Below are 15,040 nucleotides of genomic sequence, written 5' to 3'. Positions count from 1 at the left end.
CACAGTGTATGCCAATTCTACATATGGTACTGACCGCTAACCAAATGTAATTCATCACGTTTTGTGGGATTAAGTTTTTAAAAATCTGTTTGCTTGATGTTAACACTTACATATTCATTCATAAGAGTACCTTTCTCATAGCAAATCTATCTCAGCACAAAGATTATTACCAAAGGAGTATCTGTGTGTTTGTGTGTGTGCCTGTGTGTGTCCAGCCCCTCCCAGCTCACAGACAGAAGGATAACAACAGTCATGTCCTTCTCAACAGCTGCACTAATATGACCGCTGTCTGTGACACACTGGGACTCCCCACTGGCCAGTAAAAGGCACAACTCATTTATAATGCCCCAAAAAAAAACATTGTCATGATCAGAGCTACTCCCGCACACATCAGATTTAAAGTTGTATCCTATTGGGGTTTGAAGAGCGTGACTGTGTGTGACAGAAATAAAGCAGACAGACATGACAAGTAATGGTCTGTTAGGGATTATTACTATAAAACAAGGGGTGACAAGTTCTAGTCTGACTGTAGGCTGAAAGAAAGACCTCCAGAGATGTTCAGCTAGAGACAGGCCAAGAAGAGCAAAAAAATAAGACACAAAAAGAAAGGGAATGAGCAAATATAGCATTAGATTAGCAGAGAAGTTGTAAAGTTACAGTTTCAGTTCCACTTCAGTATCTCCTAAGCCCATGGGGCTGCAGAGTTGGTACCAGTGTGAGGTCTGCCTGCTTGCCTGCCAGTCAGGCCACAAGGCTCAATAGCCACATTTACACCACAAGATGTACCCACAGGCTTAGGTTACATAGCATTACATAATGTTATTATAAAATTATCATGTTCAGAAATACCATGGGTTAATCTTACTCTCTATGAGGCACGGTGGGGGCAAAACAAAACTAGACCAATCTACATAACAAGACAAGCAAGTTTTCTCTAAAAAACGAGGTGAAATAAAATAAAATAAATCAGTATTATACTTTTCAAGAGCACCATGACTGGATGCACATCTTTCAAAGGGTTTATGACAGTTCATTAAATCCTCAAGACATTCCGTACTTGTTAAAAAAGCTTATTTTTATTTGCCAAGAGAGTAACAGAGAGAAAGAACACGAAAGAGGAAAAAAGGGAAGAGTGGGAGACCGCCTGGAAAAATTAAATAAAAAGAAGCAAGTGAACTTTTGAACAAGGAAAAACAACTACTGTACAAGTGGACTCCACCTTGTGAACATGCTCTGACATCTGGATTCATTTGACCCCCTGGGTCCGGAGCACTTCCCTGTCTCTCCATGGCAGTTACTTCAAACATCCTTCTCTGAATGTACAGAAGTGGGGCAGGAATCCACCTTTCTTCCTCGCCACACTCCCTCCGACAAACAAAAAACTGGATCCCATGATTCATTCCTTTTCAACATCAGTTCATTTCTGTTCTTGATCAAGTTCTCTCCCACGCTCAAATGGATCCTGTTTCTCATTCTGTGATAAATCAAGTACAATTGTTGTGGTTTTCTCTGCACTTTCCAGTACTGGGAAACAGGGTGATAACAAAAAACAAGAAACCAGCAGCTTTTTAAGTCCTAACTACCATTGCATGATAGTCAACTGGGTTTGATTGTTCTGTCTGACCACTGTGTCTCAATCTGGATTTGACCACACTCCACTCAGACACACAGTCGTGGGTGGCTATCATTACCATGTCACAGTCTCCCATCAGTAAGTCTCTTGGGAAATGAAGTCTGGCTGGACTGAGGCTATTTTGAATGAAGCAATTATCTTTAATTTCCACGGAAGTCCAAAATTCAAAACACATAATTGTCAAGCTAACTATACAGGAATAAATGAATAGGCCTGCTTTGTCTGTGGCCATGTGGGGCTAATCTGACATGCTCTCTGCTCGGAATAAACAAGGTATTAAACAGATAAAAAAGCAGCAGTGGCAAAGCAGAGGAGGCCTCTGTCCTGTGGTGGCCTAAACTGAGTATGTATTCATGAGTCTGGGATGGGATTTGATACCATATCTTTCCACCAATGCTATGCCAAGGCCACTCTCTGAGATCACTGGGTTTAATCATAAGAAGCTATTTCCACTTTACATTCTGGCAACCCAGTATTTTACTGGCAAAATGAATGCTTAAGTGTCACCATGGTGAAGCTGCCACAGTAACTGAGTCAAAACAAGCCCAGTGGTAGCTCTATGATTTAAGTCACAACTAAAGTGTTCCGAATTTCTAAGCCACTTTCACATTGAGAAAGATGTGTCTGTGTCTAACTGAGCAGTATTGTCACAGTTTGAGTAGTTTATGGCCAAGGCATCAAAGCTGGGTTGCCAAAACTCAGCACATGACATGTGGCACCAGACAGCTATCACAGAACAAAATGATAAGTGTGTATACAGGGGTTGGACAAACTGATTATACTGCATGACCAGTAGAAGTACTAGTTCTGGTAGTAGTTGCTGTTGTTGTAGTTATTTGTTATTGTGATTTGTAATTACTATTTAAAGGCCCTATGCATAGCACTTGAACATTTTTGACTTTGGTGACTCCTAGTGGTGGTATCAAAAAAGACACTGTGGCAGACAGCAATGCATGCCGCAAGGCAACTAAACGTTTTTCAGTTGCAGTTGCAGTGTTTACAGCATGGCAAACCAGAGCTCCAACGTGTGCCTAAGTTTCACAGCGGAATGTAAAAACTTAAAACTTGACTTAAAATATTCTATGAATGTGAGAAAGTCCATCTAACTTCAAAAAGCATTTTGTTAAGTCTAAGACTGCAGCATTTTTGAAATTCCCCAGAATCACCTAATGCTATATGTCCAACTCAATTAGATACAAGTGTAAGACAGCAAACATCGCCCTTACACTATAGTTTTGTCTTAATTTATCTTTTAAAACAAAAGGAATCACAACATGTCTTGTGTGCATTGCGCTGACAAATATGAGCCCACCTTTGCTACTCCTGTAAAATCCTGGAAATGTATTTTGTCCTTTTAGATAAAGATATCAGACGTTTTCAGATGTGGCCTGTTGTATGATCAGAAAGGTATTCTTTGACTTTTGCTCTATAAATGGTCCATCAAGTTTTCATTGTAAGGCAATTTAGCCTTCACTTTGTAATATATATCAAAATTAACAAATTATTAATAATAATTAAAAACTACTTAAAATTAAAACTTGTAAATGCAAAATGTATACACTGAGGTTAGCTATATCAGATGATGGGTAAACTGTAAAAATACAGCCTTGCAGAATGCACTGTAAGGAAAATTTAGGGTGTTCTTGATAACACGTGTGTATGCAAATATTTAGATCTAATATTCCCATTTAGATTTTGATCATGTGTGGTCCTGGAACTTTCCAAATGCTAAAACAGCTGTATAGCCCTGGGTTAGAGGGTTTAACTGTTTCTGTGTCATCGTAAGTGAGACAGCATCTTTTAATATGTGCAAGTATAAGTATGTCTGTATGTCTTGGTGTGCATGTGCGTATGCTCGCGCGTGCTTGAATATGCAGTAATATTGTGATAATGAGGTAGGAGACACTGTTCTCATACCATGGAGCTGTGGGCCCTTCCTATCTTGGCAATCAGTCCTGACTGGACCTGACCAACCGTCTTCTCAGGCAAAGCATTTTAATCCTACCACAGGCTTGGATTTCAGACAGGTCACCACACAGATATATGACATAGTGACACATGTGTAGATTACATATCCTTGTTTTAATTAGTAGAAATACTGTACATAGGGCCATCTCCCACTCAGCACGGGTCATCTTAGCTTACTGGGGAAACTGCAATGTCATACAATCTACCTATAACCTTTCAGCAAACAGTTTAATGGTAATAAACTATTAATAAGTCAATGAATCAATCTTTTGATTCATCAGACTTGTGTGGCAAAATCACACATCTAAAGTCTAAAGTGGGAGCATGACTCACAACACATGCAGACGTGCTGTTCACGCAAATTTGACCTGAAAGGTCAAGAGCTGTGCTCTTGTCAAAATCACGTGCCCCTTAGAAAACCCATATATGCAAACACAAATGTGTGCGCACAAATTTCAGTGAACTCTGGCTCCAAATCCTAATTTGCTTGTCCTGCTATCAGGGAGCTAACAGGTGGGATAATGAGCTTGGGCAGGAGGACAGAAGGAGGTGGTGGAGGAGGTGGTAGAGCTCCCCATCTCTCTATCAGCATTCCGGTAATTAAAAAGGCAGCCAAGCTATATCAAAACTCTGAAACAATAAACAATTCCACAGATGCCAGGGGTATTCGAGGTGCACTTGGCTATAATGTGGTGGTGCTGGTGGTGTGTGTGTGTGTGTGTGTGTGTGTGTGTGTGTGTGTGTGGGGGGTAGAGGTGGAGATTGGATGCTCTCTGCTCTGGCCAAAGTAGGGAAACATGATCGAAGGCAGGGGAATGAGCAGACGAGAGAAGGACGGGGACAGAGGAGACAGAGCAAAGGGGCAGTGGGTGAGGGGCTGAGGGAAGAGCAGGGGAGGGAGGAAGGGTTGTTCAAATGGCTAATACCATAAAGGGGAGATATGGAAGGCCAGTCCGAGGGCAGACTGTTGACAGGCTGATGGACAGCACCTCTGGTCCTAAGCATTAAGGGGGCCACAGGTCTACAGAAACCCCCCATTTCTCTTTTGTTCATTGGTATATAAATCACAGTGTCTCTTTTGATATAGTGTAGCGCTAAGGTGCAGCACAGAGTGTCATACACAAAAAGAATTTGCACTCATTGATAATTACTTATAGCTAGCTTATAGCTACAATCAAAAGTATGCCAGTTCCACAAGTAGGAATGACTTCTGACTCTTACTGTATGAGCAGCCATACTGCACATACAGTATGTAAGGTCATATGCTTTTTACATCTTAGAAGGACTGTCACATACATGTTTATTTATTTCAGTTGTGAAATATTGTTTTGATCTGCAGAAAGATTCTGTAGAAAAGTAGAACATGCACATCCAAAAATGGAATCATGTGCAGAAAAGAAAGCATCATAAGCACAAGTAGTTTCCATGCAACAGTAAATATGCTGCCAGTAGCTTATTACTCTGCAGAGTGGAACATTAAGAAGTCAATCTAATAGTATAGAGGCATTTTCTCTAAAACCTGGCTATATTGGTGACAGTCTATGGTTTTGGGATAAACAAAAAAGCCTTGTCAAGGTAATAACCCATTATATAAGTGGAAACTGATGATGACTAGAGACCGCCGGAGAAAGAGACTGGACTCCAGATTTTCATGAAAAAGAAAAGGAAACATTTAGGCTAACATAAGATTAACATAAAACAGACCCTTGAACTGACTCAGGTGTGAAAGGAATCCAAGATGAAAGGGAGTCTAATGAAGAATTTTCCACTTTCCTTAGCAGGTGTGGCCCCTGTTTCAATTTATCAGCTTAATATGAATTGAGCATAGAGGGTCACTTATGCATTGTTTCAATTATGGGCCAAAACTACTATTTGTAAGCCCATATGCTCATGCCATTAAAAACAACACAAAAACGCTTTGATCTATTTTGTGGTCTGAAATAAATCAACGGAAAATTCGAAATAATCAAGATAAATGTATAAAAATATTTGTGAAGGACAAATTCCATCATATTACTGAAACCAAATGAAGTATTATGAGTTTGCTGGTGATAGACTATGTTGCGGTTGATTTAAGAACAGACCCATGTAAACCCTCTGTTCATTTTGGCAGACAGTACAGCAGATATCATAATCCATCATGGATCATACAAGCAGAACACAGCTGGGCAAGGTCAACAACATTTTATTTTTTTGTCTATCCATTTCTCTCATTTATTGTACTTCCTCCCCTGGAATACAATGGATGAATGACTGGGGGATCAGTGAATAAAGCCATGGGGACTCCTTAATGGTGTGCTAGAAGCCATAGAGATGAGGAGGAAGAAGGAGAGGAAGCAGAGGAGTGTCCAACAAAGGGAGTAATGAGGAAAGTGAGTTAACTTGAATGGGGGAGTGATGAAGTGAGTTGGTGGTGAGAGATAGAAGGACAGCCAACTCCAACCTACTTTGGGCTGAAGTAACAGTGTGAGTCACAACACAGCGACATGTATATTACAATGTTCATTCACTTATGCATTAAAAGCACATATTAAGCACACACCCTGATCTCCCACAGGCGTCAAATGGAAGCAGCTCTCCCTCACAGACAAGTCTGGCCAATTTGTGAAGTTCAAACCCCTCTTTCCCTCACACTACGTCTTACCAATACTACCTCATTTCTCCCAGCATGACCTTATTTTGGTCAAAATCCACCATCATGTCTCTTAACAATATCTCCTTTCATTAAACTGAATAATGTGTGAATATTTCACCAAAAAGGGAACTAGTCTGTTAATATTGTTGGTTATCAGACATTTTCTGATAAAGGTCAGTAAACACACAGATCTATATATCAGACTTATACACATGCCCACACACACATGCATACACACATCATATGGCTTGTGGGATCAGTCTGGGAAGGACGGGTGCAGCAGAGTCAGACAGGACACAGGAAAAGGCCAGGCTGGACCAATCAGCAGCAGTAGAGTATAAATCCCATCAGCCAGCCCAACAGATTGTGTTCCAGAAAAGCCAAATTCTCTTGGACATAGAACAAGCCCCGGGAGATGCAACTTTGTCTGATTACCAAGAAACTTCTTGGACATCAAGATTATTGTGCTCATTCGATAGTAGTGAGACTGATGAAGCTTAGTCTACACCAAGAGTGTTTGTTGAAGCTAGCTGAAACGCATTGAAATAGTATTTGTAAACTAGTGTCAGAAAATCATTCTGTGAGAGAGGTGTTGGCAAGAAATAAAGGGGTATTTATCTCAGTTTCATTTCATGCTAGTATGTTAAATTATGGCTGTGGAGACTGGCGGCAGGCTAATCTACACAGGCCTCATATTTGTTTAGGCATTGAATGGGAGCATGGATGGTTGGTGAGGAAGACTGGGGCTGTTGGGGGGCAGAATAACAATGATGAAGACAAATGAAAGGAAACTTTTGGGGTGAAGAAGAATATTGGGAAGAATTTTGTGTTTGTGGTTTCATTCTGTGGAGCGCACTCTTGGCAGCTGGGTTATCTTTGAGAAATGAGGGATCCCTGCAGCGCACATGCAAGCATGCAAGCAGTTGGCATGGTGCCCACCTAGACCCAGCATGCTCTTGTTAAGCACCAATGCTGACAAAGCATGGACCACAGACACAGACACTCAGGAAGAAAGAGGGAGAGTTGTCAGAGAGCAGCAGGACACAGTGAATCTACAGGGCAAAAACCTGTCTATTCAACGGCCACAATACACACACACCTGACAGAACCACATTCAAACACACCTGTGCACACTTTCACTGAAACTTTGCTTTAACCATTTGCCCTCCCTCCATCTCATTTTTCTCTCCTCACTTTCTAGGCCCAACTCCCTACTCCTCTGGGTTCTCACACATTCATGCTGAGGTGAGAGGGGCAGATGAAAAGCAAAGGTAATTAGAGAAGCTTTGAGTGTGACTTTATAACTGCAAGACACTTTGAGCTTTTCCCCTCTCTCCTCCCTCCTTCCCTTTGTTCTTTCCCTCTTTTCCGAAGTGAGCCTGAGTCCTGCAAACTCTGAGGGAAATGCATCCTGTCCTTATGTGTCATGTCCACTCAGGAGACTAGAAAGGTGTAGATAAAACACAAACATGCTTAGGACACACATACACTTAAATATGCAATGTATTCGCTCCACATATACTTTATATCCATAAACACATTTCCCCTCAATCCTGTATGATTAAATGAGACATGTAGGGATGGATTCCGGATATCCTCCCTAATTTGAGCATGAGCTCATGGTGCAGCGCTATGTCATCCTGTGTCCAAGCATCAGCCTCTAGAGCAATAACCCTGTCGGTCAAAACATCTGCAGAGAAAAATACATGCAGACATGAAGTGAGAGAAGAAAAATTAGGAAGTGAGAGAGGACAGGCTAAAAAGATCACAGGCAAAATAAGTGAGAGAACTTCCAGACAAATGCAGAGAGATTGCAATATAGATAGAAGGGCTTGTATCTGATGAAAGAATGAAGATAGGACACAACAACCAAGTGATTCATCATTCCCATCACTTGCACACACACATATAGACATGCACACACACATGCCCACATACATAACACATAAATCATTACTATTTAATAAAAAAGACAGTTGCCTTTACAAAGGCTGTGTTGTGTAAGCCACCCAGGATGATCCTGACAGTCAAAGTGAAGAAAGGAAAGGAATTTTCAAAACAGATTTATCTTGGGTGGCTTATAAGCAATAAGGCTTTAGGCTAAATATACGTGTCTGTCTATACCTCGAGGGGGGGATGAGAGACATTGTGGGGAAGGGGTGCATGGAGACATGGAAAATACTGTCTACTGTCTCCAAGCAGGCAATCAGGGAGGCTACAAATTCCCAAGGGGCAGAGAGACAATTACAATAGGTTGAAATCAGCCACCTGTGAAAGCGTGGGAAGACAAACAGCCACAGAGGGAGACACACCAACAAACCATGCAGTCAGTGCTTCTCACTTCTCTGAGGCCTCTTATTCTGCATTCTGCCATTAACAGCTGAGGCCCTCAAGTATCCCTCTACCTCAGGTCGTGGTTTTGATCACTTTGTCTCTTGCAAACACTCATGCACATGCTGTCTCCTAGGACAGGGGGTCTGGAGAGTTCCTGGATAATGAGACAAGGATCAGCTAATTATGTCACCTCATCCGTCCTTGCTGTGGCCTCTTTCTCTCCTCTGTCTCTCTCTCTTGCTGTAGCGCTTTCTCAAATGAACTCCTTGTCCCTTCATTGAAGGGTACCTAAAGTTTTAAATGCAATGCACTTCCATTGATGATAGAGAACTATCTAGGCCAGGAGAATACAGTCCTCTGAAAAGCATTTGCCAACTCCTGTGAGGACAACTTGAGCCTCGAGGTCATGGTGACTTGCAATGGTGGTAAATATCGTACATGCTCACATGTCTTTGGTTCACATGTATGCACACACATTCAATGATCAAGATGCACGTGTACAAAACGCTCGAACACCCACTTTACACACACACACACACACACAGACAGACAGACAGACACGTCATGGCCTTTAGCTGTGGGCCACGTCCCCCTCATATCGGTGACACCAGTGATCAGAAGTGTCAGCATTTTCTTGACATCTGCTCCCCAGCAGTGTGAGTATACAGTATACCCAGATACTTACTCTCTTGCTCATCATTCCCACCTGTCCCACACACACGCAAATTGGATTGGAATTGGAATTGGAAATTGGTGTCCAGCCAGTAAGATCACTCCAGATCTGATTGGCTAGAACAGGCTAACAGGACAAAGTCCATGATGGCAGCCATAAGCTGGCCCAGCTTAGAATGGGCTCTGTGGTTGACACCTACCCACCATCAGGCCCCAAAACCCATTACCTATCAACTATGACATGGATTAGGAGAGTCTGTCTGTTGGGGGAAGAGAGAGGAGACCAGGGGGGCAAGCCTGGGTGTATCTGTGTGTAGGTTTTGGGAAAGTTGAATGGTAGGAGGGAAGATGGAGGAGAGGATACACTACGGGGGAAGGAGATTGTTACGTAAAAAGATATAACCTGCCTGTGTGATTTAGGGTGTGGCAGTCGCAGGGTAAAAGTGGACGCCAATATCTGGAAAATCCCAAAAGATTACTGGGTCTGTTTCACTAGAAAGCTTTTGTTATTGCAGCATACATTTGAACATATTCCTTCATATTAATACAGTATCAGAAATATTTGAGAGAAAAAAAACCCTCAGCATTCATAAATGTGGTCTGTGTTTATGGGGTCATTTTCATGACATGACAACTCCCACACATGACAAAGCACAGTAGGGCCTTCAGGGCTGTCAAAACAAAGGCAGGCCAACGAAAACACACACACACACATACTCCTTACACACACACACACCATCTCCTTCTTAATGGGCATGTCCTTTTGGCTAAACTTCAGCAATCAGCAGGAGTGATTTTGAGCTGAAACAATAAAAGCTACAGTGTATAAAGAAAACACACACACATAGGAATTGTCGTTATTAAGATTTACGGTACGGTATGGAATGACAGACAGATGGAAAAGCTGTACAGAAAATTGTGGCCACATCATGAAAGAATGATCAAATAAACATAACATATTAACAGCAGAATAGTTTTTATCCGGTAGACAGCTGGCTCTGTGGTGAACTGTATGTGGTGCAATTGGATAGATACAGTACAAACATAAAGGGGTAGGAGAAGAAAGCTACCTATAAACAATTTTCCACCATCCAGCGTGTGAATAACAGTACCAGTGGTATCAGCCAAAATCATATTCTAATTACTTCATGCGGTATATGAGCCACTTGCTACTTCACATTCCACTCGAGGCACCCAGACAGCACAGAGACTGTCCTTAGAAGGCCTTGCAAATTCAGGGCTAGTGACATCATTATTTTCGGCACCACCATACTCCAGTTTCTATTGTTATTCCATTGTTATTTTCCATCTTGGCCTTTTCTGGATATGTGGAACACCTGATCTTCATTCTCCAGACAGGCTCAGACATGAGGTAAGAAGGGAAAGATCTTAATGATGATGAAAAGGATGAATACCAGGAACACTATTCGAACACGGTTACTTCTATTCATGTAACCTGCTTGTAAAACATTTGCAATATCTCCAGCACTCTGTGAACACCTACATAGTAACATGTTTGACGGGACTGGAATTTCATATCTTGGTGGTGTTTTAGTATGTTGAACACTATGCATCAGTAATATATCCTGTCCAGATGACTGACAGATGAAGTTAAATGACCTAATAATTTTCATGACAACAATGTCTGAAAATAATTTTCCATGACTGTTCCCTAACCTGCCTTATTCTCTACTACACTATTCACATATGATATGAATTTTCCATATTGGACACCAAGACCAGTAGTGTTCCTACATCCATCATAAAACAGGACTTGGCCAACATGGCGTCTAAGCAGTCCATTGTCTTATAAAACTAATTGTATGGTACCAAAATTCCTGTAACACTAAAAACATCCAAAGCATGTCTCCCACCCTGTGGGATTGTGCTGGAGGTTTTGAGGAGGATAAATTGGTCTGTTTTGGAAATTGTACATTTAAATGACTGCAATAACTAGAGGAAGAGGAAGGACAAGCTTGGGCAACTAGTGCACTGCTTGATTCAGTTGGGTATAGTACAAAACCCTTTGGCAGGCAAGACCTCGCTGAAACAGGCTTTGTATCAACAGCAGAGCCTTGTTTATCCGGAACTCAGACATCTGAACTGACCAGGCTACCAAAGAGGCATCGCAACCAAAAAAAAGACTCAAAAATAAACACCAAACAAACAAACAAAAATAATTACTGTGCAGATTGTTTCCCTCTCCAAAACTATTTTGATTTTTGTCCCAGTAATTGTTTTGCTGTCCTGAGAGCAGGATCAGATAATGACAAAACAGACCATCTTCCAACAAACACCAAAGGCTGAGAAAAAGGCCTCTATACCCTCTTTTTCCCGTTTACCCTCACTTATCCTTCTCCACAGTTCTGTTGCTGCCAAACCCACAGAAGAAGGGAAGAGGGGGGAAAGTGAAACCATGCCCTTTTTCTGAGCTTGCACGCCAGCTAACGTGATCCTGGGGAACTGAGTACTCACCAAATACTGGACAAATAAATATTCTTTGCAAGCAAAAAAACAAACACAAAGTTATTTTGTTTTTATTGCTGAATTTGGATTCAAATAAGGGGCATAAGTTCAATTTCAGGTCAGCATAAAGCTGGGTCAAGTTTTTTAAATTAAATACTTGGCAGAAGCTAGCATTCAGGGGTATAAGGTCCCATGAAGTGGTAGGTACAGTATGTACCAGATAGCTAACAACTAATAACAACTCACCAACCACTGAATAACAACATCTCTTTTCCATCCATTAGCAACAACCCAGTGTCTCAGGCCAATCCCTTCCAACCCAAGCTTGTTCCCTTTGTCCCAGCACTTACCCTGAAAGGCATCCGAGTGGCCGGAGATGAGGTGCTCAAGCTCATAGCTGTAGGAGTGAATGTTGTGGAGGGTTTCTCTTTTTACAGCAAACTGGTAGCTCTCCTCCATCTTCCGGGTGCAGCAGGATGGACCCTGGTGCTTACAAACCAACAGATCCACATCTAGAAAAGCCAAGTAGAAATGGACATATGTTTCTTAATTTTTTTTTAATCAACATTTATGGGTTTTTTTAATTTTCAAGTCAGTGGTAACACATACAGTGAAGCATATCACAGGAAATGGAAGTGCAGAAGAATTGAGGTATCTAAGTTTGGATGAGATAAAATAGCTGATTAGTGCAAATTATACAAAGAATACACATGTCTATGAATGTCAAATGTTTATCCTGTAATATATATATATATATATATATATATATATATATATATATATATATATATATATATATATATATATATATATATGAAGAACAAAATTAAGACTTTGGAGTGACCTAGTCAAAGTCCTGACCTGAATCCTACTGAGATGCTGTGGCATGACCTTAAAAAAGCAGTTCATGATTGAAAACCCTCCAATGTGGCTGAATTACAACAATTCTGCAAAGATGAGTGTGTCAAAATTCCTCCACAGCGCTGTAAAAGACTCATTGTAAGTTATCGCAAACACTTGATTGCAGTTGTTGCTGCTTAGGGTGGCTTAACCAGTTATTAGGGGGCAATCACTATTTCACACAAGGTCATGTAGGTTTGGATTTTGTTTTCCCTTAATAATAACAACCTTCATTTAAAAACTGTGTTTTGTGTTTACTTGTGTTATCTTTGAATAATATTTCAATTTGTTTGATGATCTGAAACATTTATGACAAACATGCAAAAAAATAAGAAATGAGGAAGGGGGCAAACACTTTATAACACCAAAACCTAAACCTAATAACCTGGTTGGGCCACCCTTAGCAGCAACAACTGCAATCAAGCATTTGCGATAACTTGTCTTTTACAGCGCTGTGGAGGAATTTTGGCCCACTCATCTTTGCAGAATTGTTGTAATTCAGCCACATTGGAGGGTTTTCTATCATGAACTGCCTTTTTAAGGTCATGCCACAGCATCTCAATAGGATTCAGGTCAGGACTCTGACTAGGCCACTCCAAAGTCTTCATTTTGTTCCTCTTCAGCCATTCAGAGGTGGACTTGCTGGTGTGTTTTGGATCATTGTCCTGCTGCAGAACCCAAGTTCGCTTCAGCTTGAGGTCACAAACAGATGGCCGGACATTCTCCTTCAGGAGTTTTTGGTAGACAGCAGAATGCATGGTTCCATTTATCACAGCAGGTCTTCCAGGTCCTGAAGCAGCAAAACAGCCCCAGACCATCACACTACCACCACCATATTTTACTGTTGGTATGATGTTCTTTTTCTGAAATGCGGTGTTACTTTTATGCCAGATGTAGTGGGACACACACCTTCCAAAAAGTTCAACTTTTGTCTCATCAGTCCACAGAGTATTTTCCCAAAGGTCTTGGGGATCATCAAGAAGTTTTCTGGCAAAAATTAGACGAGCCTTAATGTTCTTTTTGCTCAGCAGTGGTTTTCGGCTTGGAACTCTGCCATGCAGGCCATTTTTGCCCAGTCTCTTTCTTATGGTTGAGTCATGAACACTGACCTTAACTGAGGCAAGTGAGGCCTGCAGTTCTTTGGATGTTGTTGTGGGGTCTCTGAATGGCTGAAGAAGAACAAAATGAAGACTTTGGAGTGGCTTAGTGAAAGTCCTGACCTGAATCCTACTGAGATGCTGTGGCATGACCTTAAAAAGGCAGTTCATGCTCAAAAACCCTCCAATGTGGCTGAATTACAACAATTCTGCAAAGATGAGTGGGCCAAAATTCTTCCACAGCGCTGTAAAAGACTCATTGCAAGTTATCGCAAACGCTTGATTGCAGTTGTTGCTGCTAAGGGTGGCCCAACATGTTATTAGGTTTAGGGGGCAATCACTATTTCACACAGGGCCATGTAGGTTTGGATTTTGTTTTCCCTTAATAATAACAACCTTCATTTAAAAACTGCATTTTGTGTTTACTTGTGTTATCTTTGATTAATATTTAAATTTGTTTGATGATCTGAAACATTTAAGTGTGACAAACATGCAAAAAAAAAAGAAATCAGGAAGGGGACAGACACTTTTTCACACCACTGTATATGATTCTACACTGTGCTGTGCAAATATGTGTAAGTATATGTATAGTGTCCTGAGTATGCACATAGATAGACAGGCCATAACTCCACTGGGAGACAGAAGAGGCACCATGGGAGGGTGAGAAAGTAGACCAAGAATTCATCCATGTTTCCTGCTATAAATACTGTCTCTGCTAAATATATAAATATCTTTGGCTCATATGATTGCACACATGTCATTAAGACATACATTTGTACATGCATGTATACTTTATGTCCCATAAAAACACAAAAATACATGCATGCACTAGCATTTTGCAATGCAAAATTTACTGTCACTCACACACACATGCACACACAGGCACACACACATATAGAGCAATTTGTGTGAAATCACCTTTAGAACTAGACAGTCATTAGCCATAATACTGCAGTTCATAACCACCACATGAAGGCAGTGACCTAACTGCAAATACTATGATCCAAAGAACAGCTCAATCAGGCACAATTACATCAGCTGAAACAGTCCACCCTGCCTTGCCAGTGACACCTGCTTCTCACTATCGCTACATATATAGACACTGTCATGACCTCACTGAGACTGGTCACAATTAGCATGGGCTATTAAAATTGTCCTTTCCCACACATTTCCTTGCACAAATTCACATGCACGGGGACATTTCCATAATGCAGAAGTCTGATATGATAACTCATTTTACAAAGGGGAGAGTTGGACGGGGGTGGCTGGAGGCAGGTGTTGTAACCAGAGCCTAAAGCATGGCCTTAGGATAGACCGCAAGACCAGTGCCTCACT

The 15,040-nt window shown here is 41.2% G+C and overlaps 1 protein-coding gene across 3 annotated transcripts in view; it reads right to left on the bottom strand.

Annotated features, from left to right (window-relative positions):
• gpc5c (glypican 5c) overlaps positions 1-15,040 on the bottom strand; it is a 103,463-nt gene that overhangs the window by 79,611 nt on the left and 8,812 nt on the right. For 2 of the 3 annotated variants that reach the window (XM_044219921.1, XM_044219922.1), the window contains exon 2: positions 12,059-12,220. In XM_044219921.1, the coding sequence (XP_044075856.1) occupies positions 12,059-12,220 (162 nt within the window). Of the gene's footprint in view, positions 1-12,058; positions 12,221-12,317; positions 12,360-15,040 lie in introns of those variants that run through there. The other variant, XM_044219923.1, reaches the window with a different exon arrangement.

This window comes from Siniperca chuatsi, linkage group LG13, assembly GCF_020085105.1.
Source record: "Siniperca chuatsi isolate FFG_IHB_CAS linkage group LG13, ASM2008510v1, whole genome shotgun sequence".
Classification (NCBI taxonomy): domain Eukaryota; kingdom Metazoa; phylum Chordata; class Actinopteri; order Centrarchiformes; family Sinipercidae; genus Siniperca; species Siniperca chuatsi.
This window is presented reverse-complemented; position numbering and strand designations above follow the sequence as displayed.